Source organism: Empidonax traillii, unplaced genomic scaffold (genome assembly GCF_003031625.1).
Source record: "Empidonax traillii isolate 1590-97213 ecotype Southwest subspecies unplaced genomic scaffold, ASM303162v1 scaffold823:size356304, whole genome shotgun sequence".
Taxonomy (NCBI): domain Eukaryota; kingdom Metazoa; phylum Chordata; class Aves; order Passeriformes; family Tyrannidae; genus Empidonax; species Empidonax traillii.
The window spans coordinates 203,856-228,082 of record NW_020956016.1 but is presented as its reverse complement, the minus strand read 5'-3'; the positions used below and the strand labels follow the sequence as shown (position 1 = coordinate 228,082).

The 24,227-nt window shown below is 37.9% G+C and overlaps 1 protein-coding gene across 10 annotated transcripts in view; it reads left to right on the top strand.

Annotated features, from left to right (window-relative positions):
- Positions 1-22,749, top strand: part of LOC114066885 (ATPase family AAA domain-containing protein 2-like) — a 23,344-nt gene extending 595 nt beyond the window's left edge. For 3 of the 10 annotated variants that reach the window (XM_027901928.1, XM_027901931.1, XM_027901930.1), the window contains exons 2-22: positions 1,648-1,696; positions 2,550-2,628; positions 3,599-3,688; positions 4,640-4,730; positions 4,923-5,038; positions 6,250-6,424; positions 7,109-7,197; positions 7,528-7,687; positions 9,088-9,178; positions 9,471-9,785; positions 10,371-10,476; positions 11,686-11,866; positions 13,223-13,408; positions 14,612-14,747; positions 14,898-15,094; positions 16,208-16,367; positions 16,714-16,836; positions 17,540-17,818; positions 18,536-18,660; positions 20,955-21,083; positions 22,559-22,749. In XM_027901928.1, coding sequence (XP_027757729.1) covers positions 1,660-1,696; positions 2,550-2,628; positions 3,599-3,688; positions 4,640-4,730; positions 4,923-5,038; positions 6,250-6,424; positions 7,109-7,197; positions 7,528-7,687; positions 9,088-9,178; positions 9,471-9,785; positions 10,371-10,476; positions 11,686-11,866; positions 13,223-13,408; positions 14,612-14,747; positions 14,898-15,094; positions 16,208-16,367; positions 16,714-16,836; positions 17,540-17,818; positions 18,536-18,660; positions 20,955-21,083; positions 22,559-22,597 — 2,904 coding nt within the window. In that variant the 5' untranslated portion in view covers positions 1,648-1,659 and the 3' untranslated portion in view covers positions 22,598-22,749. Of the gene's footprint in view, positions 1-968; positions 1,014-1,644; positions 1,697-2,549; positions 2,629-3,598; positions 3,689-4,639; positions 4,731-4,922; positions 5,039-6,249; positions 6,425-7,108; positions 7,198-7,527; positions 7,688-9,087; positions 9,179-9,470; positions 9,786-10,370; positions 10,477-11,685; positions 11,867-13,222; positions 13,409-14,611; positions 14,748-14,897; positions 15,095-16,207; positions 16,368-16,713; positions 16,837-16,921; positions 17,006-17,539; positions 17,819-18,535; positions 18,661-20,954; positions 21,084-22,558 lie in introns of those variants that run through there. The other 7 variants (XM_027901932.1, XM_027901934.1, XM_027901933.1 and 4 more) reach the window with 5 other exon arrangements.
- The last annotated feature ends 1,478 nt before the right edge of the window (positions 22,750-24,227 follow it).

Here is a 24,227-nt window from a genome sequence, read left to right as displayed (position 1 = left end):
TATTTTGGGATTGCCAGTTGCAGAGAGATCTTCACACCAGAGCATCTTTTATATGTGGGCTGGTTCTTGTGAACTGAAACGATCACTTTATGTTGTGACTTTGAGCAGATTTATCTTGCCCTCTCAATCAATCTTCTTGGCACCAGAAGCACCTTCGTGTTTAATTAACTTTTCTTTCATGCTTATGAGTAATTTTATAATGTCATGTTGAGTTAAGAAATGGTAGAAGTTGGATACAGGTAAAGTGAAGCAGTCCTGGTGTTTCTGTCTGTGTGTCCATGACTTAAATTCTTTTTGTGAAGCCCAAATTGACATTGTTTTCTGAAAGGTTTGAAAAGTGCAACAGCAGGGAAGTTTTTTTTGTTTTCAAGCTGCAACATCTGCATGAGACCTTAATTCCAGTTAAGAGAAGAATAAGTAACCTATTGTCTGAGGAAGGCTTGAAACTAAATATTACTTAATGCTATAATGCAGAATGACTTAAGTACTATGAAAAACTGCCATATTTTCTTTCTGTCATCCTCCTATGATCTTAAGAATTATTTTTTTTCCTCCTGAGATTTCTTTTTATTAAAATATCATATGGATTATGTGTGTTGTTTTCAATGGTTTTTTTTTATATTTGCCTATCTGCGTGACATGAAGAAGAGACCTAGACAGTGAACAATGGGAAACCATGGGATGTTCCACCACACAGAAGTAGATACTAATTTAATTTGCTGTTTTTCTATGTGAGTGGCATTTCACATAGAGAAATTATTTAGTTATAATTTTAATTTAGCTGAAAAAAACTTATTCCAAAGCATAGTGTAGTCTAAACAAAAATCTCATTCTTGCTTTCTAATTACAGTTTAACATCTTTTGGTTACTGCCATACCACAGCTATGTTGTAAGGGTGAAGGAAATATCTTCTTCATCAAGAAGCAATGATATGCTGAAATACGTCTTATACTATGCCTTCTGAATTGCCTTATGATTTTTGAATGGACACTGTTTACAAACAGCTGTTTAAAGTCTTGAATTTTCACTCCAGATCTTAGATAAAACAGTTATCAGTGAATTCAGGTTTTACTATGTTTTCTCTTGTGCCAGCCTTGCCTGTGAGCTCAAGCAGTCCTCTCTCCTGAGAGGAAGTCATGTTAAAATGATAGACTCCAGTCAATCATATTTCCTCTCTCTTGGTTTTGCTCTATTAAATTAAGTTAGTCCACTGTCCTCTTGAATGACAGGTGTTGGTTTCATAGTTGCTTTTGTTTAGATCTGAATTCATTTGTGGTTTTGTTTCAACCAGAATTGACCATAGTACTTTATCATCTCTCAAATGCCAGTGTGATTTTTTTTTATCTGCTTGGAATAGCTTTGTCCTGGGCTCTACCACACTCTTGGATTATTAACCTGATAATTGATAAACATTAAATTGATACACTCAGTTTTGCATAACTTTCACATCTACTAAACCCTATTTTAGAGTAGAAATCTTTCTTACTAATCTTGGGTGCCAGAGTGATGATCCTGTTCCCTCCTCCCATGCCTTAATTAAATGTTTTGTGTACTGGTATGCCTTGATAATGATACTATTTAGGCACCAGATATTTCCACAGGTTTTCTGCATATTTGTGCCTGATCTTTCTTGTTTCTTTAAAGTAGGAAAGCCTAGATATGGAAACAACTGATGAAGAAACAACTGACAATCCAGGTAGCATTGTAGGCTAGTTTTCTTTTAAATTTCCTTGACTATGCCCTAGCCAAAAGCCTAGCCAATTGTCTTAAACAACTGAGATGGACTGAACTACTGGGTACTTTTCATCTATTAAAAAAAAAAAATCTGTGTTGCTATTGACATTAAAAGCCATAGCCACAGATTCTAGGGCTGTTCTGGTAGTGTGCTCACAGGTATTCAGAGAAATAAACTCCAAATCCCTGTTTTTTCAAAATGCTTATGTGATAAAAGGCTGTGGAGAGGTGGGAATACATGTCATGTAGTGCATTTTGAATATATCATCATTTGCAGCAGTACTTAAACAGTTTAATATTGTGTGCAGTAATTTCACCAGAAGGAAGTGAAACAAAAGTGATGGTGAAACAACTGAAAAGCATTGCCTAATTAAGCATAACCAAGATCCATTGGAAAATAGGTTATAAGTTTCTCTTAAGAGATAATTTCTTGCATGGAAGAGCTATTTTTTTTTTTTTTTAGTGGAAATGCATGCACACCGTCCACACTTAACTTCAAATTTCCTACCTTCATTCATTAAATGCAGGTATCCTGTGGACATTCGATTTTTTTGGACATTTGGCACCCTTATTGTTTTCAGTAAAAAAAGTGACCTATTTATCCTTGAAAAAAATAGTAATTAAAGGGACTTGATAATCTAACTTATGTGGTTTTCAGTTCTCCTTAAAAATCAGGTGTGTGTTTTTTCACTTCCACTGCGCACTGATTAGCCCCCACCCCAATTGAAACTTTCCATGAACATGTGATTCATGTCTCGTTTTCTGCCTCTTAGACTATCCTGCTTTCTCTTAAACTTTCTCTTTGATTTCAACAGAACCAAGAAAACGTAAGACAAATTCTTCAGTCCCATCTTCACCTGTCAGAGAGAGAGATTCATGCAAAGGGAATAAAAGGTTTGTGTATGATTAGGTGATAGTTCTTCAGTCACATGACTGAATAATGCTTCCAAGGGGTTTTGGACAGGTGACAATTATAGATCAGTAGTATGATTATTGCCATGGTAGTCTAAGGGTATAACGAAAACAAACACTGGCTGGAGGAGGCCATCCTTTTTACAAGCTGTTAGGTATTATTTGAAAAGGAAGACTACAGTATTTGTGGTCATTGATAAGGTGATGATGAGGGTTGTGTCTGAGATTGTGTAACTAAAATTCATTTGTTCTGGAACTGAAGGCAAAATGTCCCTCTGAAAATCTTAGACTATTTAATATTGAGGGGTGTAGATTATTTTCTTAAAACTGAAGAAAATTTAGATGGAGTGCCTGTATGACAGTTCTAATGGATTTTTTTTTTTTAATCTCTCAAACACTGATTCTGGTGTCTCTTTGGAACTAGTTCATGTTTCTGGATGAAAGTATACTTAAACAAGAAAAATGCTAAATGAAATTGTAAATTGTAAATTGCAATAGTAATGACAAAGGGGTATCACATCCTGTAAGCATTTAGAGCAGAGAGAGTGCCATTTCTTGCTAGATAGGAACACTTTGTTTAGCAACCTTGAGAGTAGGCAGTTTTGAAGGAAGGAGTTTTGAAGCCGAATTTTTAAATGAGTTTAAAAGGTTAATGGTTCACAGACTGGCTACATAAGTGAAACTTGATTTGTGTATGAGAGAGAGACTGGACAAAAGGAGAAACTTAGTTAAGAAATTTCTTTGCATCCTAGTTAAACATTTTACCTTCTTAAGAAAAATCAAATAATGTACTTTGAAATCAGATTCATAAGGAGCATGATGATCTGAAAACTTATTAGATCTCAAAGTAAACTCTGAGATAGCGTTCACTTAAATTTTTTAATTACTTAGTGTGCATTTTAATTTTTTTACTTTTAATTGTTTGAATGTTTGTTTGTTTGAATGTTTGCAGATGGAGACATGTGGTCCCAAACAGTGATTCTCCTTCCTCATCTGATGATAAGGATTTTGAGATACAGAGGAAGAAGAGAAATTTAAGAAGGTTAATGAAATTGCAGAAGAGGGGAGGGAGGAGTCTACTTGGGAGGACTTTGCATATGCCTAACCATGAAGTGTGGCCATCTCTATCTTGTACCCTTTCTAAATTGTGGCAATACTCAATCATATCTGTTGGTATTGACAACTGCAACTGAATTGTCTCAAACTGGATTTTTAGAATTGATTTTTAATAAGCAATTTGATTTCTCGGTGGGAATGGGGAAAGGGGTAGAGACACACACTTTGGTGTAATTTCTTAATGTAAAATTTTACTGCTTCTGTGCTTTATTGAAGTTTATTCAGAAAGAAAAACATCATAACAGAAAATGTATAAATAGGGAAAATAGGTTTTGTTACTTAGCAAATACTCTAGAAAAATTATTTTAGTAACAGTCTAACAGAAACATTTTCAGCCTTAAGTCTTTCAGATGTATCTTCTGGCACACACACTCCAAAGTCCTCAAAAAGGGCCAGGAGTGGTGGACAGCCTTTATAATGTTAATCCCCACTGAAATAAGTATTCTCTTGGGCTGTAACTTTTTGAATGTAGAAGGTAAAACTATTTGAAAGTTATCAGTGTGTTTGGGGAGGGGAGCGATTCTTCCATCATACAAATCAAGGTCAGTCCATGGTCTCCCCATATGGAATAACTAGTTCCAAGCTTGCATTCCTATATGTGGTGTGTTGACTGGCATGGATATTAATAAATGCTAAGGGTTGTTAAAATAACTAACTTGGTTTAATGTCTGGAGTAAACATTTTCCTTTATTTACTCATGGCCATTAAATGTAAAAGTTGTAATGAATATTTGACTATTTAGGAAGTTTTTGCCAATTTTTAGTGTCTTCTGCATTACTTGCTATCATAAGAAAACTAGAAATCTTCTGTCTGCACCATAAGTTAAAAAGCACCTTTTTGTTTCTTCCTTAATTCAAGTCAGATCTCTTTTGCTCAGCTTTCAGAAAAGTGACTTAAAGGGAGTTGACAAGAATACCACAAAAGCTGGAGCCAGTCTGGCTGGAGTTGAGCAAATGCAAATAGATGCTGTAAGTATTTTTGCTTCATTGTGTCAGTGAGAGGTTTGTCACCTATAACTCTCTCAGTTTACAGTTTTCTCAAGCAATTTGAAAATTGCCATGAACATTTCCTTTGTGCTGACATCTGATTTCCGATGGAACCTCATCAAGGTTGCATTTTTCTTTAACATATAAAATGTGTTCTGTTGACTTCAACTTTAGGTACAATTTGATGGCGTGGGTGGTCTTTCTGAACACATTTCATCTTTAAAGGAGATGGTCATTTTTCCCTTGCTTTATCCAGAAATCTTTGAGAGACTGAAAATTGAACCTCCAAGGTAACAGACACTGTTTATAAAGTTCTCATTCACCTATTTTCAGGGAATATTCAACTGAAATATCAATATGTTCCCATACTTAAAAATTCTCAGCAGTGTTGTTTTGTTTTGCTTGTTTGTTTGTTTGTTTAACAGCAGTAAAGTGTAATGTTTAAAAAAATGGATAGAATCCATTATATATGTAGGTCCAAAGATTTACTGTGTGGTGAGACTATCCTTTGGAAGTGTCTCGCCTTTCAGACCTGGAGCTGGAAATGTTTAGAGTCCTATATACAAGTGGACTTGACTAGTTTGTAAGTAGGAAGGAACTGTCTACTCATAGTCAACTGTAGTTTATTTTATGAAAGTCCAGTTGTCTCTCCCACCAACTCTTTTTTTTTTTTTTTCAAGTGCTAAAGTATTAGTTTTACAACTGATAAGACATGCAACTAAAAACTTGTAGTGCTTGTTGTGCTGGAGCTAAAATAAGAAACTGCATTTTACGCAGCTAAGTGACTTCAGTGTTACAAAATGAAATTCTTAGAGATTTAATTGTTAACTTTATATATTCTTGGCCAGCAAAACTCAGTTGGGTTATATTGAACTAGGACTTTAAATTCTTTGCCTTCAGCAACTTTAAAAGTATTGCAAACAATGAAAAGAAAATATTTCTGTGTTTTGCTTCTTTATTCATTGAAATTCTTTTTGAAGCAGCACTGTATTGGCTTTTCTAGTTGATGGAAATGCAGAAATGCAGAATATCTTTCCAGCTTTAGACTACTTCCTCTTCCAAAAACCTAAAGCTTTTCAAGGGAGAATTAAATGTTTTACTATACAATCTTGCATTTTGTGAAAACAGAAGTATATATACAGTGTATCATTGAAAAGCTAGCCCAGTCTCAGATTCTGCACTGGAATTTTTTTCTTGTTTGGCTCCAAGCACCCCTGTTTGTCAGAAGTTTTAAATGTATCTTTTTGAGACATTACAATCCATTCTCAAGGTTTTGTATTTCTGCATTGTCCTCTTTATTAATTTTGCTTGCTGCCTTGCTGAATTGTGTTGGAACACTTTTGACTTTTCTCACACTTCAGCTATTACCGCTATCTTATCTGTGAAGTGTTTTGTTTAGGAGAGCAGAGTTGTGTGTTTTAGGAACGGGGGATTGTAATAGGTACTTTTCCATGATGTTTTTCTTATGTCTTTTTTTTAAATGAATTTTTTTAAATTGTAGAGGCTGTCTGTTCTATGGTCCACCAGGGACTGGAAAGACACTGCTTGCTCGTGCACTTGCTAATGAATGTAGTCAAGGTGACATGAGAGTAACCTTTTTTATGAGGAAAGGTGCTGAATGCTTGAGTAAATGGATAGGAGAATCTGAACGACAGCTTCGTTTATTATTTGAGCAGGTAAGGTTGAAACATGCCCAGCATTCTGACCAAGTTTTAACTAATTTTCTATGGTTGAGAAGAAATCATTCTTTTTCATGTTTTGTGAGCTCCTTCCATTGAAATGACACTGTCAGTGTTTCCTTTTTCAGTGGAGTTTTAGGGGCTTGAAATCTTGACATGTATTGGGAAAGACTAGTGAAACAGGCAAGAAAATCCTGCCAAGTGCCACCACTACCACCTCCACTCCCCTGCCCTCCAAAAAAAACCCACCCCAAAACTCCCAAGAAACGCAGCAGCCATGCAAACAGTCACAAAAAATGGTTTCAAGAAGCAGGAGGTGGTAACTTTAGATCGGGGGAAACAGATGCAGGCTGAAAGCATGGTCATTTAAATTGGTAACAGAGGGTTGCTTCCACAACCTGTAACTGAGTTAAGTCCTGTCTCTGTTCTTGATGGTTGCCAAATAGCCATAAAAACTACTGGTATGATTTGTTTCTTGTCACCCAGTCTCAGTGGGTTGACACAGGCTCCTGTCTTTTGTTATTTGTGCCTCTTTGCTCTGTTAGCTCAATCAGTAGAGATCCCTGATGCTAGTCTGAAAAATCTAGTTTGTGCCTTTCCAACCATAATGTTTTTCATGCATTTCTATCTTTCAAATAATGCTGTTTTACTAATGTCAGTATTCCTGTGTTTTCATTGTAGGCCTACCAGATGCGACCTTCAATTATTTTCTTTGATGAGATTGATGCTCTCGCTCCTGTACGGTCTGGTAAACAAGACCAAGTTCATAGGTAGGACATGTTTTGTGTCTAAATAGAAGCTGCTTGATCTTTATTAAAAAAAGACCACAACCTATTTAACTTGAGGTGACATATTCATTTATCCTGAAAACTAGTAATTTGATGCCAGTGAATTTCAGATGATTTTTAAACAGTAATTGAAAACAATTCCTAAGCTTGATATCAGCACAAGGACTGTGATACCTTATCTGTATTTTGTTATGTCTTATAACAAGTCTTCTGCTAATCAGCATCTCATCAATAAAAAGTTGTCCTTTCGAGTGATGTGGAACTGAAGAAAATGTCCTAAACCAGTGTATAAAAATTGTATTTTTCTGTTAGCTCTATTGTGGGGACACTTCTGACACTTATGGATGGCTTAGACAGCAGAGGAGAGATTGTGGTAATTGGAGCTACCAACAGACTGGATTCTATAGATCCTGCCTTACGAAGACCTGGACGCTTTGAACGAGAATTCCGCTTCAACTTGCCAAACAAAGAGGTCAAAACTTCAACTCAACCTATTCAATGCCTATGTGGCAAAGTCCACCTTTATAGCAAACCCCTGTAACAAGGCAGCTTTGCAGAGCTATGCAAGTCTCCATCAATAGTGTACAGCTTGGACAGGAGAGGGCTGTCTGGAGAGACTGTGTTGTACTGTGGAGGGCAAACCTGGTACTGAATATATACCATTATGATGATTTCAACAAGTAATTAGTTCTGTAATTAGTTTTGGTTTTGCTGTAACTGATGAAGAAAATGGGATGCTGCCAGTCACTGAAATGTTTAAGAAAGCTTAAACTATTTAGTAACTATGAATTAGTTATAAAGTACTGTTGTAGCATCTTGAAAGTGAAAGAAATGGTGTTCACACAAGAGTTCTGCACAAAAACTTTGATCAAGGATGGTACTGGAGTGAATTATGTTGGGATTTGGAAATTATTAACAGGGAGTTGGATGAAGATGTGAAGTACACTGCACAGTTGCAGTGCTTGGAAGGCTTCTAGTTCAATGCCAATACCTAAGCAATGAAAAAATGTATGTATAGTAACCAAAAAATAATGGGATTGTGGGGAGATAGTGTGCAAAGCTGGAACCCTCTTTTTGTGCTTTCTCTCTGACTACCACTGATATTTCTTAGCACTTTTTAGAAAAAGGAAAACAGGCTTATTGAATTGAAAGCTAGTAAACGTACACTAAACAGTGCATTTAACACAAACGTTGGTCTCCAGTTTTCATCTGCTCTCAGGAACAGGAAACAGAATCTACTACATGATTCCTTACTGTGGAAGAATTTTAGAAGTCTGCCATAATTAATCTATGTACCAAGAAATACTGCAGTGAAAGTCTTGCAAATGTCTGAGATAAGAATAGGCGATATTTGACATTTTCTGGATTAGTGACAATAGTTTAGGTCATAGTTATTGCTCTTCTTGGTAGTAACTCTAGCAATTTGAAACAGAGTATGAGGACTGTTTTACTTGAATGAACTGATAGAAAAGCAAATCTGATGAAGAAATGAGATTGTCTCCATGAAATTTCGCTAAATTTGAGAGAATTTTCTTTGACAAAAAAATCTCCATTTGAGAAAGGTTTTTACTACATTTTTTTTCTTCGTGATCATTAGGTCTCACACTGGTGAAAACTCACTTTTTATGGAAGATATAAATGACTTTTATTTCACTGCAGTCCCCAGCAAGAGTTTAGAGTAACCATGTTGTAACAAGTAGAGAATTATTAAATTTCCTGCTTGAAGATGCAAAGGGCATATTAATAACTGACCTTTAAAAGTTTAGCAGATAAGAAAAGTATTTGTATTAGGGTAAGAGATTTTGTGGGTTCGCATTGTGGTTGTTTTTTTAAAAGTTAGGGCAAAGTAAAATGCAACTGTTGCGTTTTCAGGCAAGAAAAGAGATTTTCAAAATTCACACACGAGACTGGAACCCGAAGCCATCGGACAACTTACTTGAAGAGCTGGCTGAAGAATGTGTTGGTGAGTTTGAAAACAGTGTGGGTTCCTGCATGCAACTTGAGTCCTAGGGAACCTCAGCTTGTACCAGGCAGTACTCAAGCTCTTGTGCCTTGCTGCAGAGCAAGGCAGTGAGGCAGGCTGTGAGCCATGTAACAGAACTTCTCTGCATTGCAGGAACTCTTTCAATTGTCTCTTAATCTGGTAATTTCTAGCTGCGTACCAACTCTTTCAGTGGTGCAGTTTAGAAATCTTGGCCTTGAATTCTGTTTTGCCTGAGACTGACACAACATTTGATTCCTGTTTTGTTTATTAGGATACTGTGGTGCTGATATTAAAGCCTTATGTGCCGAAACTGGCCTCTGTGCTTTGCGGGATCGCTATCCTCAGCTGTATGAAAGTAGAGAGAGACTGCAGATAAACATGGATTTGATTAAAATAAAAGCAAATTATTTTTCCATGGCCATGCAGAAGACTGTTCCAGCTTCACAGAGGACTGTGCCTTCCCCTGGGCGAGCGCTATCAGCTATTTCAAAACCACTGTTAAAAAACACACTGGAAAGAATTTTACAAGCCTTGCAGAGAGTATTTCCCCATGCAGAGCTTGCACTGAAGAAGGACCAACAGCAAGGTATGACAATAACATCCACTTGTTTAAAAATCTGACAAAGAAAATCTTGTGATTTGTGCAGTCAACATACACAAATCTGTACGCAGTAATTACAGCACAATTTTATACTTTGCATGTGGACAGTGCAGGATGGAGCTGTGAGTGACTCAGTATGCAGCAGACGATGTGTTCTTTGCTGGAGCACTCTCTTTCTGACAGTAGCTAAAGTTCCATTTATCATTTCAGAGATGGATCTAAGGTTTAAAGTATGAGGCACCTCTTTCCAAATTATTGCTTACATGGAGGGAGAAGGGTTTTTCAAGTGTCTGGAAATTTTTGAAGTTGTTCCTAGTCATCATTATTCTAAGGAAAAAAACAAGTTTTTGTCAATAGAGAGGTAATGCCTAATGCAAATTATGGGATGTAAGACAGCCTTTTGAATTTACTTTGATCTGTGGTAGAATGAACTCTTCAGAAAATCGCATTCAAATGACAAAACACAAGAGAAGTGTTTTCCAGCACTGATTTTGAAGATGTATTAGTGCAAGAGATATGGACTATACAGGAAAGTTAACAAACTTCTCTTATCTTTAAATCCTGTTGTAGGAAATTATGTGATTGACAGTGATGAGGAATCGCCATCAGTCTCTGAAGAGAAGCCAACTCATAAAACATCTGATCACAAAAAGGCAGAAATCTGCACTTTTAGCAGGTATGTTTGTCCTCTTTATGGTTACACTTTTAAAATGGCTGGATCTGTAAATTGTTTTGGTGTGAGTGGTGCAGGATGGAGTTAAGGGGTTGTGTGTGGGGTGATTGATATTTGCAAGAAATAAGCGTGAAGATACAACTGTGTATTAATGTTCTGAGTACACTGCCCTAACCCATCAAACTGAATGGCCCACCCCTCTTTTCCTAATTCAAAGTGGTCCACAGATTATTAGAACATGTTGGTTTAATCCATGGTATTCCTTGGAAAACTCAAGACCTCAAAAAATGTGCTCTCTGTCCTTTTAGCTTAAAAAACTCCATGGACTGTGTAGCCATCTTTTGTCCTTTTACTTTCTAAGATTTTTAAACCTGTAGCCAATTACATAGCAGAAACAAAATTGAGAAGTGGTTTGTTAAAACACTGTGAGAAAAACCTGAACAATATCTGTATTTTGTACCTTTAACCTACTGAGTTTATGTTAATCTTTTGATGTTTTAATTGTGGTCAGTTATTTGTTGCTATTGCTCTGCTGACATCTTCACAAGTATGTTTCACATTAGAGAAGCAAGATTACCAGAAGCTTAGGAGACTATTCAAGATGAAACCATTACAATGACTGAATAAAATAAATATAAATTTTATATATGTGTAGTGTACTGGTGTAATTTAACCAATCATGTGTTTCTTCAGATACTGCTGATGTATTTCAGTGCCCACATTAATTTTTTTCCTGGATATGTTTTGCTCCTTCCTTCCCACCATCTCCAGGAACTATGGCCAAATTTCAGCTAAACTTGACATCTCACAGTTACCTAAAGTCAAGACATGATGAAAATGGTTGTGTATGGGCAGTAAAGAGACTAAATTGGTTTATGCTGAGTGAAAGAGTTGTTGTTCTGCCCTATATCAGGTTACTGACCAGTTGTTGTGCGTGTATTTGGCTGGACAGTCCCTATGTTGGATTTAAGAGCTGTTACTTAACCCAGCCAAAGGAATGGCAGCCATGCTGGGGACTTGCAGGGTTCCTTAGCAGAGGTATAGTACCAGTTTGGGAGAAAGTAGGCTTTGGCAGTCTTCCTGGTCACAGACCAACTTATTATTTGGTGGAACAAGGAATGTATTTACAAAAAAAAGAAGTGCATAGGAAAAAAACATCTGTGTGCCTATCCATCACTCACTTTTAAACTTATTTTCTTCTTATTGCTTTAGAAATCCTTGTGACCAGCCAACATCTTACAGGCCACGGTTCTTACTAGTTGAAGAGCCAGAATCTGGGCAAGCTTATGATTTGGCAGCTGCAGTAATACATAGCCTCGAAAACTTTCCAATTTATACACTAGACACACCAACTTTGTTTGTTTGTACATCACCAGATGAAAGATGTATACAGGTAGCTTTTTTTTTTGATTGATTGATAATGGAGGTGGCCTGATTTGAACATTCTGTTACATTTACTTCTCTCTTAAAATCCACTTTTCTTCTACATGGGATGATACCAAGTCAGAACATTATACATAGTCATGTTTTTCATTTGAAATGAAGTGTGGATAATGTTGCTAGCAGCTTGGGAAGCTGGGAGGTGCTGGTAATAAACCTCTCTTTGTGTCACGAAATCCTGCTGGTCTCAGTGGGATCCAGAAAGTCATTTTCGTTGCTTCTTAAGATTCTGTGCTACCAGTAGATGGCTCTGCATCAACCTGATGGCATGTATGCACATTTTGCAGCCGTTTTTTTGTTGTTGTTGTTTTTTGTTTGTTTGTTTGTTTTTTTTTTAATTATATTTATTGGGCAGCCAAGGTTTGGAGGAAGAGAATAGTTCCCTTTTTTACACATAGATATATGGCTTATACTGCTGCAGTACGTGCAGTAAAATCATTAAAATTCATGGAACACTTGGATTTGTGCAGTGGTGTGTTTTCGTTAACTAGAAAAATGACATATAAGTAGATTAGTGCTGTTTTTCTTTTTTACTTTCTAGCAGGAAATCCATTTCATTGTTTGGCGTCGCTGTATTAAAACATTTGGATCTTTAGTAGCAGCATTTGAGAGCTGTACAAGTCAGGACAGACATATTATGTGACTGGATACTAATTTGTCACGTAGGAGGAACATCTCCTTTCCAGATTGTTAATCTGAAACAGTGCATGGAGAAATTTGTTTTGTGAAAGGACTATTGAGGCTTCCCTCATGCAGTAGGTGCGTGTTGTCTTCTGTGGTTGAGGGGCCATCTGGAGGCAGTGGCTTGTGGTCTTCAAAGCACATCATCTGGTCTGGTGGATCCTTTGGTAATGAGAGGCTGTGAGTGATTTAGCTCTTCAGACAGGCTAAGGACTGGTCACCTCTTATAAAATGTGCTTAAAGTTATGAATTATAACCAGGCTTCTTGTACAGTGTTAGTCCTCATCTTTTCACATAGGTCTTTCTTTGTTCAGACTGTGCTTCAGTCTGACTTGGGTGTGTGTCCACTCAGAACTGAAAATGGGTTAGTTGCAGCTGTGTAGCGAATTTTCCAGGCTAATACATTTTGCTGAAAGGTTAGTCTTTGTTTCTTCAGGCACACCACCACATCAGCTGAGTTCTGAGGCTCTTAAGGAGTTATGTTACACCTAAGTGAGTTTTGAAATCCGACAGAGATTCAGGTCTGCTTCTGTCTCCATATCAATGTCTGTATTTTGACTGATACATAATTATTTAGTAGCCTGTTCTACGTGATGTAGTTCTCTTACACAAGCATTCATTTTACCAGTTGATGCGAGAAGCTCAGAGAACAGCACCAAGTATCATATATATCCCACAAATCCCTTCCTGGTGGGAGTCTGTTGGACCTACACTGAAATCTGTTTTTACAACACTACTGCAGAACATCCCAAGGTTTACTCCAGTTTTGCTCCTTGCAACATCTGATGTGCAACACAGAGATCTCCCAGAAGAGGTATTTCTGTTGATACTTTTCTTTCTTTGTTATTCAGTTTCTTCTTAATTTATAACTCCCTGAAGCACTGGAGTGCTGTGCTGCTCTTAAGCAAATTCATACTCAGGCACCCAAACCAGGTGTCTCAAAATTTGCTTAGACAAAACAATGCTGAAAGCATTTCTCTAAAGTGTTTTCTCACTAAGGATTGACTTTGACCCAGCTTCTTCTCCTTTCTCACATGCTCATTATTAGACAGATATATAGACTTGCTTCAGACAATTGTTTCAGTGGCTTCGAGAGGGTTAGGTGTGTCCTTAGTGAAGAATATATGGTGCTTGAAAGGTAGCTATGAAAAAGACTTTTTTTCTGAAAATATTTATGCTGAAAAAATATGGTGGTCACACAGTTAACTGATGGAATATAATTTAAAATTAAATTATTTTATAAAAATTTCAATTACGGTCTTCATCCGGGTGAAAACTTGACAGTTTAGAAAGCTAAGGTCCAATTCCTGTTTAAGTAACTTGGAAATAAATCTTTAGCTGTATTCCTTAACAAAATTCATTAAGAGAACATGCTGAGCTTTGTAGACATCTGAGAGTGTTCATTAAAGGAAGGTGTTCAAAATCTGAATATGCTGCTCTGATTATTTTGTCTCAGTAACAGGAGTTTTTATACTGTTAATAAAGGTCTTCTAAAATAAGGATTGAAATTCCTTCCATACCTCTTGGTATTAGAGATGGAAAAAATGGAGTACAGCTTGGAAGTAAGCAATTTGGGACACCTCATTTAAATTAATTAAAAATATAATTAAAGAAACCCCAAACATCTGACTAAAAAGCCCTCACTTTTCTGCTGAGCCTTGCCTGTTTCCCCCTGCGGCTGCCATAAAGATTCAAGCCAAAAGACAGCAAGGCAGGTAAATACAAAATAAGCAGCCTTGGGGGGTGGTGAATGTCACCCCTCTTTCAGTGGTTTGTCTTGCAGTTTCTTACTGGAGCTTGAACTCTAGAAGGTATTCTTCAAAGAAGGTATTTTAATTTGCCATGCCATAAAAATCTAGCCTTTTAAGGCCAAGAAGATAACTTTTCATTGATTGTCTTATCCAGATGAGTATTCCGTTTAATTTAGTGAGGTACTCATCCTTTTGGAACAGAATATAAAAAACTTGTGTGGCCTTGTTTACCTTACTTTAAAGTATCTTTTCTCTTCATGCATTAGATAAAAGCATTGTTTAATAATGAATATGAAGAAGTTTTCAAAATCCCACGGCCTACCTGTGCTGAAAGAAGACACTTCTTTGAGGACTTAATTATGAAGCAAGCTGCTCAACCTCCTGCATCAAAAAACAACACAGGTGAGGAGGATATTCTACGTATAAAACTTTGCTAACTGTAAGTTAACAGCTAATACAGTATTTGCTTTGGTGGTAATTTTTTATCAATCATTTCTCATGCCCTTGTATTTGAGTACCATCAATTGACTATAATTTCCTGATTAATTTAAGCTTGGCAGCCACTGGAAGTCTTGCCCATAGCACCACCACCTAAGCCTCGACAGCTGACAGAGGAAGAATTAAGACAGGTGAAGGAGGAGGAAGAGGATACGTTGCGTGAACTTAGGATTTACTTAAGGGATGTGGCTCATAGACTTGTTGTTGACAGACGTTTCAGACCATTTATGAAGCCTGTTGACCCAGAGGAGGTAAATTAGTGTTGTTCTGTAATTCTATTATGGCTGTGTGTATTCATGATTTCTCTGTGTGTATGTTTCTCAGTGTTTGCTGTTTCTAGGAGTTTATCTTTGTTTTTAGGACCGTACTATTCTGATTTTTCAAGGAGTAGGAAGTGAATTTTACTTTTGTTGAGTGCTTGAGGCTCTCAAAAGTCTGTTATTTGAGTCTCCACTGAAAGTCCTGTGTTCTTTCTAAAATGTTTTTAAAACATTAGAATATTTCAGTTGGAAGGGACCTACAAGGATCATCTAAGTGCCAGTTACACCAAATGCCAACACAGTTTGCCGGTGGAAAGGCTTAGATATGTAGGCATGTTACAGTACTGAAGAGCAGAGAGATCTCTTTCTCTACAATTACAAACATTACCTAAAGGGTTGTTTTAATAGAGCCAAAAGCTCTTTAATTGACTGTCAATAGTTTCTGTGAGAACAGGAGTAGAAGCAGCAGTTTGTCAAATAACTTTTCAGTCTCCATTCTCACTTTTATCTGTACCTTTCCTCAGTATAAGATCAACCATAAGGGCTGTGTGTTTTTTCCTTGTTCCCATACATCTCTCATTTAATTTACTGAATAAGTCTAAGCCAGAGGCACATTCTTCAAAGTCAGTTTTAGTTTTAAGATAGCTTTGCCTTTCAGAGAAGTCCCATTCCCCTATGCATCCTCTGACTTGTCTTTTCCTTTCCATGTACTTTCTGAGATGTGAATAATCTAAACAAACATAGATGTCCTAATCTAAACTGTTCAGTAGGCTCCTTTTATAGTTTGAGTAAAGAAATTGTCCAGTTAGCTCATTTGAAAATAGATGCTAATAACAACCCTCCTGTGAAGGTGAGGTAACTGAGATTCTTATTAATAAATCCCTTGGGGTGGATTAGAGTGAAATAACACTGAATGACTGGTGTTTATATGTATAAGGTTTATTTTAGAACAATGTGGTTGCAATGGAAAGGAGATATGTAGCTGTTTTGGTCATTATCTATAGTAATATAACAATATAAATGTGTAAATATAATTAATAATAATAATAAATAACTTTGGTAGCTACTACGTTAAATCTCTGAGCACATAGATTTAATTTGCAGGCACCCAATTACAAGGCTGTTATTAAACAGCCCATGGACCTCTCAACAGTTCTCTCCAAGATTGACATGCACCAGTACCTAACTGCAGAAGATTTTCTGAAGGACATTGATCTAATCTGTAGCAATGCTTTACAGTACAACTCGTATAAAAGTCCTGAAGGTGAGGATATGCTTTTTATCCCTGGTTTGGTAAAAATTTTAAAGGTGTAAATTGATAAATGCCATCTGCAGACAGTATATGTGAGATTAGATAAGAAATGCTCTCTGGGATTGTTTAAAGTTGCCAGGTTGTAAATAAACTGTTTGCTCATGAAATTGTGGTAGATGTGTTGATTGGTAACTAGTGCTTTTGCTTTAATAATTAACTTTCTTGTTGTTCTGCTGAAAATACCATCTGAGATAACATTTCAGAATCTGCCTATGAAAAGAGAAAAATCATTTTAAGTAAACAAAATAAAGGGTTTCATTGTCTAGTGGAATACGCTCAGTTCCAACTACAATTTCAGATGGTCTCCTGAGTCACAAAGCTTATGCTTTGAGTGATACGGCATATTCCATAGTGAGGCACGAACTGGATAAAGATTTTGAACAACGCTGCCAAGAAATTAAAGAATCTCGTAAGGAAAGAGGTATGTCTTTTGATGCTGAGGATTTTAAGACTTGTCTCACTCTTTGTAACCAACTATGCAAGACACTCTGCATAGCGCTCTGCAGGGTGTAAGAAAACAGTCCCAAAGTGTAATGAAAAAATGGAGATGCCAGCAGTGCCTGTGGATGCCAGTACCCCCTGCTCTAATGGCAAGTTGAGTTTTATTCAGACTTTCTTGGAGAAGCTGTTAAAGTCACTGCTACCTTTGCTGTTCCTGTGGCCTAACAGGAGTTTCCTGTGATGCTTGGTTTTTCACGCTTGAGGCATTATATTTTTTATTATGCTTCACAGTGTGGGATAAATCCTGAGGTGATTCATTCAGTGTGCTTACGAAGTTCAAGTCCAGTGGCTGCTTGACATTGTAAGAGCCTGGCCTTGATGACCCAACTGACATTTAATGGCACCTACATTTTGAAGTCCAAAACATTGTATGTGGCTGTTTCTGAATATTCAATTAGTTTTTAGTTACATGGAGCAGTGTTTTCCCTTTCTCTGCCTATAATATATCTAATAGCAAACCGGTCTCATTAACTTGCAGCTTTTTTCTGTAGACACACATAGGGAGATGGACAATGGTACTTAGGCTATGGTCATTTTCCTTGCAAGTAAGATGACTATGCTGCATTTTGGAGAAAGAACTAATGGTAATGGTTTGGATTACTTTTTCTTATATGTTTTTGTAGAGAAATCTAAAAGAAAACACAAAACGAAGGAAGACTCTTCCAGTATTGCAGCACAGATGAAGAATCCTTCCCAGGATACTCCTGTGGAAGAACATGAAAATGTACTTCAAGGACAACAGAAAACTGGGACAGAAAATGAAAGAGACAAAGTGACCCTTGTGGCTGAATCTTCTACTGAAAGGAAGAGTGTCATACTTTCTGAACATTCAGACATAAGAAAGGCGAGTGGCATGCCAGACTGGCAAAAAGCTGGAACTTCTGAAGATGGACATTCAAATGGTAAATGAAAGGTCAAACAAGTCATTTACCTCCTTTCTCTTCTTGAGGAGGGTGAGACTATTTGTTAGGTTTTAGCCTTCTTTAATTCCATTCTGTTATGTCCATTGTGTGTCTCTCAAAGAAGCACAGTGTTTCTTGCATAATGATGCTGCTTCTCTAGTTATGCTGGCCAAACTCACTTTTTTCTGCAGTGGCTGTTTTTTTCTGATTCTGCAGTTTGTTTTTCAAATGGTACCTATTTTAAAAATTCGTACCTTTTGTACAAGTATCTTCCCAGTAATAAGCAGCCTGAGTTAAAAACCTGTACTTTAAGCAGTGATGAATTGAAGAGTCACATGTGGAATAGAAAAATTTTGTTCTAATGTTTGAAATGTAAGATGTGTTTCCTAACCTAAAATACTATTTTTTTTACTGTTCCTTTCTTTTTTTTTTTTTTTACCAGAGTTTTACTGTGCAGTGCTCTTGTGGCAGCATGACTATTTTTTCCATATTTTTACCCTGCCTTTTTTCTCTAGTGCTTTTTCTTTTTGTGTTCGATTCTAATTTTTATGGAGCAGTGCCAGAAACAAAGGAGAAGTCAAACATTTCTTAGTGAAAAATTGGTAACAGTTCTGTCTTTGTTGCAGAGAGGTACTCTTTTCCAAGTACAGGATACTTCACTGATACCATAGTCCAGATAAAGAGAAATCCTGACTTAAGAAATGTGTGTCATTCCAGATTCACAAGTACATCATACAAATTGTGTGGGATGTTCTCAGGTGGATGAGCAACCGCAAGTATGTGACGGGAAAGCAATGAAAATTCACACACAGGAAGTGTCTGTGGATTACTCTGAGCTCAAAGTAAGTCTAATTTCAATTTTCTTAACACCAAAGCAGGATATTTTCTTGGTACCTGTATGGTTGTAAATTAAGTCAGTTGTTAACCAATGCCAATTCAAACAACTTATGAGAGGGATATAGAGCTTGTGGAATAATTTAGCCTGTGATGGACTATGAGTGTTGTTTCCACAGCTGATGTGGACTGCTGCTCTTGCTTTTCTGAACTAAATTTCAGGACACTGGATTCTCTTCCTAATTTTCAATGTAAAAGGGCTTGTTAAATTTTAAAATAGCCCACTGACAACCTGCTACTACTGTTGGTTATTAATGTCTTAGCAGTTTTCATGATGCAGGTGTTGTTTTGGTTTGCTGTTCACATGTTTTCATTTATTAGGAACTGGGAAAGGACCTTGATTTTTAGCAGTGATTACTTGAAACCTGAAATTAGCAGGTTGACCTGAAGCTCAACCTGGATAAAATACTAATACCTGCTTTTCTCAAATGCTTTCAAAATCCAGTGTTAAAATTCTGCCTTCATAGAGTTAGTGTTACAAGTCCAGTCCCCTGTAGGAGAGAAGTTGCTATCCTAAGCTACAGCTGGGGAAAAATAAAATTTTTAGCTGCAGAGAGCAAAAAAGAGTCCTCTGCATGAACTGGGATGAGAGATTCCTCTGCATGAGAGGGTAGAAGAAGGACCTGACCCTCAGGGAATATAGCCTTGAGAAGAATTCGAGAAATTGCTAGGTTGAAGTCCTGGGGGTTGGCCAAAGGAGCAGAGGATGCTCTTTACCTGCCACGATGAGAAAAGGAGTATTTACCTGGATGTTTCCCCTGTGTGGGGAGAATGTGACCAGAGAGAAATCTCCTTTGGTAAAATAACTTTTCAACACAATTTCTGTCATGTTTTTAAGAGTTGGGCTCATTTGTAGAGGTGAAACTAACTTTCCAGGCTGGCTTCCTAAGGAAGCAAATTTCAGGGAGTTCTGTTGTTCATGTGTGCCTGTGTAATTCAAGAAGCCACAAAGGTTTTTCTAGATTCAGGATGCTAACAGCACGTAATCCAAAGTTATTGCCTACTGACTGGAGAAATGGTAGAATAGAGCCCTTATATATGTGAGCTGTAAGCAGAGAGCTACAGTCCTGAAGCACATCTTATAGAAAACTTGTTTCCCTAACATGGGTGTCACTGGAACTTGCTGCTTCTACCAGAGAGCCACTCCAAACTGTAGCTGCTTGGTTTTGTACAGGTTTTTGTTTGGTTGGTTTTATTTGGGTTTTTTGTGCTTTTGTTTTCTATTTGGGTTTTTGTTTGTTTGTTTGTTTGTTTGTTTGTTTGTTTGTTTTTTGGGTGTTCTGTGTGTGTTCGCTTTTTTGTTTGGTAATAGGTGTAGAACTTGATGAACATACATAAGAGTGTACAGTTACCTATGTGGCAGCAATTAGAAATAGTTTCATATGGGATGTTGGCCATGAACTTCTGTCGTGTCCTACTTCTTGTGTTTGCAGCAGCTGAAATCACGCTATGTGATTTTTGTGCATCTTCTTTGCATGTTGTATAGCACAAAGCTGAGGGGAGTGCTCAAATCTTGTGCTAGCTGATCTGAGGGAGGCAGAGTTCAATAGCAAACAGTTGTCAGGCAGTAATATTTTTGTTTGGTGTGGCTGCTCTCTTAAGCTACATCTTCACAGCCTCACACGATGCACAGCAACCGAACAACCACAGCAGTGCTGCCACTAGAGTGTTAGCATTGCTTTTCCAGAGATTACCACGTTCACATCTTTGGTAAAAGAAGGGACTGTATGAGAGATTGGTAATTTGCTACAGGCAGTCACGCTCTTGAGTGGCAAGGTAGGAGCTAACTGATGTTAGCCACAGTACACATTCAGCTCATGGGTAAAGTGGAGCAACAAAGGATGGTTCTGTTTCCAGCTGTTACAGCTGTATCTGAAAAATCTGTAGGCTGGTTTCCAGAGACGCATTTTCCAGAGCCCTGTACTGCATTTTGAATGAAATGCAATTGTGGCTTTGCTGTGGCAGCTGCTCTACGACAGAGTGGATTGTGTCATTCCCTGGTGTTCTAGAAGCAGTTGATTGGCAATTATGATCATTGATGCCATACATTAATGAGTAAGAAAATATTGCCTGAAATGTAAGCCTTCTTTTTCTCTGAAGAATAAAAAATTACTTTGTTTTCTCTAGTTAAATCTTGTCAGATATTTAATCAGACTTCTCTGAAGTGCCACTTTTATTTAAAATAAAGAAAGAAGGATGTATCCTGCACTATTCTGAACTGTAGTTTCCCATTTTTTTTCAGCAAGTATTGGATTCTATTATTGTGGCAACTGAGAATGTCAGTATGTCTTGCATGGAAAGACTTTATGCTGTTCTCAGCCAGTGCATTTACCAACACAGGGAAGATGATGACAAAACTGAATTAGTGAGGGTAAGTTTCTTTGTCTTACAGCACTTTCTGTCACACACTATTATGTGTGTGTTTGTGTACATGTTGCATATATGTATGTGTGCACCGTGAACATTACGCTTATTTAGCATTATTCTTTACTGCCTAGTTGCCTGTTTCACAAGACTTTTTCATTTCAGTCTGGAAGACATTTATCCATATTGCAAAGCCATTGTTGTATTTGGCAATTCAGCAGGAAAAGGCTTGAAGACAATGGGTCCACCCACACAGGCCTCTCAAACCAGTTAACCTCAGTCTGTCAATAGCCTTTCTCCAGAACATTTTCAGGGGTGGGGGCTGCGAAAGGAGGGCGCTCTTCTCAATCTTTCACTTCCTCTTTCTTCCCTTGCAGGCAGTAGCACATGGTGATGATCGTATAGTAGTCAGTCTGTTCTTGAAAAGAAATTAAGTATGAAACATAGCAAGAATTTAGGACTTTTCTCTAGTCTCACCAAACTTCGGTTTTAACCATCATGGCCCAAGTGTCTTTAATTGACAAATAGAGAGCTTTCTGCCTTTTTGATGTTAATGGGTCAAATTCTCTAATCTCTTCCTCTAAGAGAGGATTTCTGAGTTGTCAGAACTGAGCAGAAATCTTCCACAGGCACCCATGGTTCCAGTTGGGTATTTCCAGTATTGAGTTGATTCAGATAGGCTGGATATTCAGTCTAGCTTCAAGATCCTTGAGTCCATTTGTCTTTCAGATGCTTGTGCCTCAGAATAGATAAAAATCTTTATGCCTCTCATTCTGCCTTAAAAAAAAGAGGAAATCTCTTCTCTTTGGCCTTGGTCGTCTTGATCTTTTCTTCCACAAATGATAAAGAGTTAGAAGAGATGCTGTGTCCTGATTGTGCAGCACTGAGGATTTGGCAAATTCAAGGAGGCCACTCCTGAAAAATGCACCCTTCTCTCATGGAGCATAGTGATTTGTTTAATCATGAGAAGGAACCTGTTTATGTTATCTCAGGGCATGTGAACTTTTGTAACTGGACTTCATTTTTTTGTTTGTTTTCTACTTCTACATTTAGCTGTAATGAAAAAATATCCTCTGTTCAGGGTGACTGCATGAGTTGGCTGAGAGCAACCTCTACTGTATGAAAAGAGAGACTTTAACAAATCCTTAGTCAGAGTGCAGAACAGAACAGTTCCAACTTTTATTTGTGGCTCTTCAGGAACTGCCCTTTTTCTCATTGTTGAAGCCACCATTGATGAAAATCCATAGTCCCATGATACAAAGCCTTGCAGACTCTCTAGCCTACTTCTGTTTTGGATTCCTAAGGATGCGTTTGAAGCTAGTGGGTCTAGAAAGATGTTATGATGGCAGTAGCACATGTATTGGCTAAATATTGCTAACAGCTGAATGTATGAACAGATTCTTAATTCTTTTGATGAAGAAGCAAACAGGGTTCTCAAGCTTGCATTTCACACTGACTCCTAATTTCTTTTTTTCTTATTAGGCAATGAAGAAAGAAATTGCCACCTTAAGTTGTCTCTGAGACTTGACTTCAGTATACTTTACTTGACATATTCTGAAGTTGGTGTATGGCTCCCAAATAGATAAATTATGTATAACATCTCAGTAATTGCACCAGCTATAGAAAAAAGAAGAAAGAAACTTCTTTCAGTACTAAACTGAAACCAGACATAACTTTGACTCTGATTGTGAATCATCTCCTTGCACACTGGGTGAAAGAACCTGTTTCAGGACAACAATGTTTTCTTTCCATTAAAAGAGCATGAAATTCTTCTAGAGGGTATCGATTCTGTCTACTGATTTTGTCACAAAGCTTCCAGACATTTTGGTCACTGTAAGACAGTTCATGGGAACTGATTATTTTTTCCTTCAACTTCATTTCTAGTGAAGAGAAGTGAACTGAGAGGTTCTGGGTTTTGCACCTTGGGCATGGCAATCCTGGATGTACATAGAGATAGGAACAAGATGCTGGAAAGCAATGCTGCAAAAAGGGACCTGGGGATCCTGGTCGGTGGCAAGTTGAATATGAGTCAGCAGTGCCCTGGCAGCCAGGAGGGCCAACTGTGTCCTGGGGGGCATCAGGCAAACATCGCCGGCCAGTCAAGGGAGGGGATTGTCCCGCTCTGCTCTGCACTGGGGCAGCCTCACCTCTAGTACTGTGTACAGTTTTTGGAACCACGGTATAAGAAAGAAATTAAACTATTAGAAAGTGTCCAAAGGAGGGGTATGAAGATGGTGAAGGGCCTTGAGGGGAAGCCATAGGAGGAGCAGCTGAGGTCACTTGGTCTGTTCAGCCTGGAGAAGAGGAGACTTAGGGGAGACCTCATTACAGTCTACAATTTCCTTGTGAGGTGGAATGGAGGGGGAGACACTGATGCCTTCTTTGCTGGCCACTGACAGGACCTGGGGCAATGGTATGAAGTTGTGTTAAGGGAAGTTTAGGTTGGATATTAGAAAAAAGTTTTTCACCCAGAGGGTGATTGGGCACTGGAACAGGCTCCCCAGCAAATTGGTCACAGCACCAAGAGAGAGTTCAAGAAGCTTTTGGACAACACTTTCAGGCACATGGTGTGATTTTTGGGGCTGTCCTGTGCAGGGCCAGGAGTTGGACTTTGATGATCATTGTGGGTCCCTTCCAACTCAGAATATTCTGTGAGAGGCCAGGACTAAGGACAGCCTCTCAGCTCTGGCATGGGCTGGCACAGCAACCATTCTGTTTTGTAACTCTGTTTGCCCTGTGGTCTCACAACAGTGAGGGGGTACCTACCTGCCCCATCCCCATCTCCCAGTGGCCCTTACCAGCAGCAGCTGGTGGAAGGCATGGGCAGGATGGCACTACACTGCTGCTTCACAGCTGGAACAGGAATGTTGGAAAGAGGTAACCTTCAAGATCCCTTCCAGCCCAAAGCATTCCATGGTATGTGTGGCCAGCTGTTTATAGATATTTATGTATAGATGTGATGTATATGTGTGCTCTGTGTGCATGTACCTACTGAGAATACAGATTTTGCATGCTTATAAAGTGAGCATTAACTATTGACACTGCATAAATGCATTTTTTTACATTTTTCTGGATTTTAAAAGGAAACAGATATGGGGAAAGGAAGGATATGAGTATAGAACATGGGTAGCCTGAAGATGACTTTTAATGG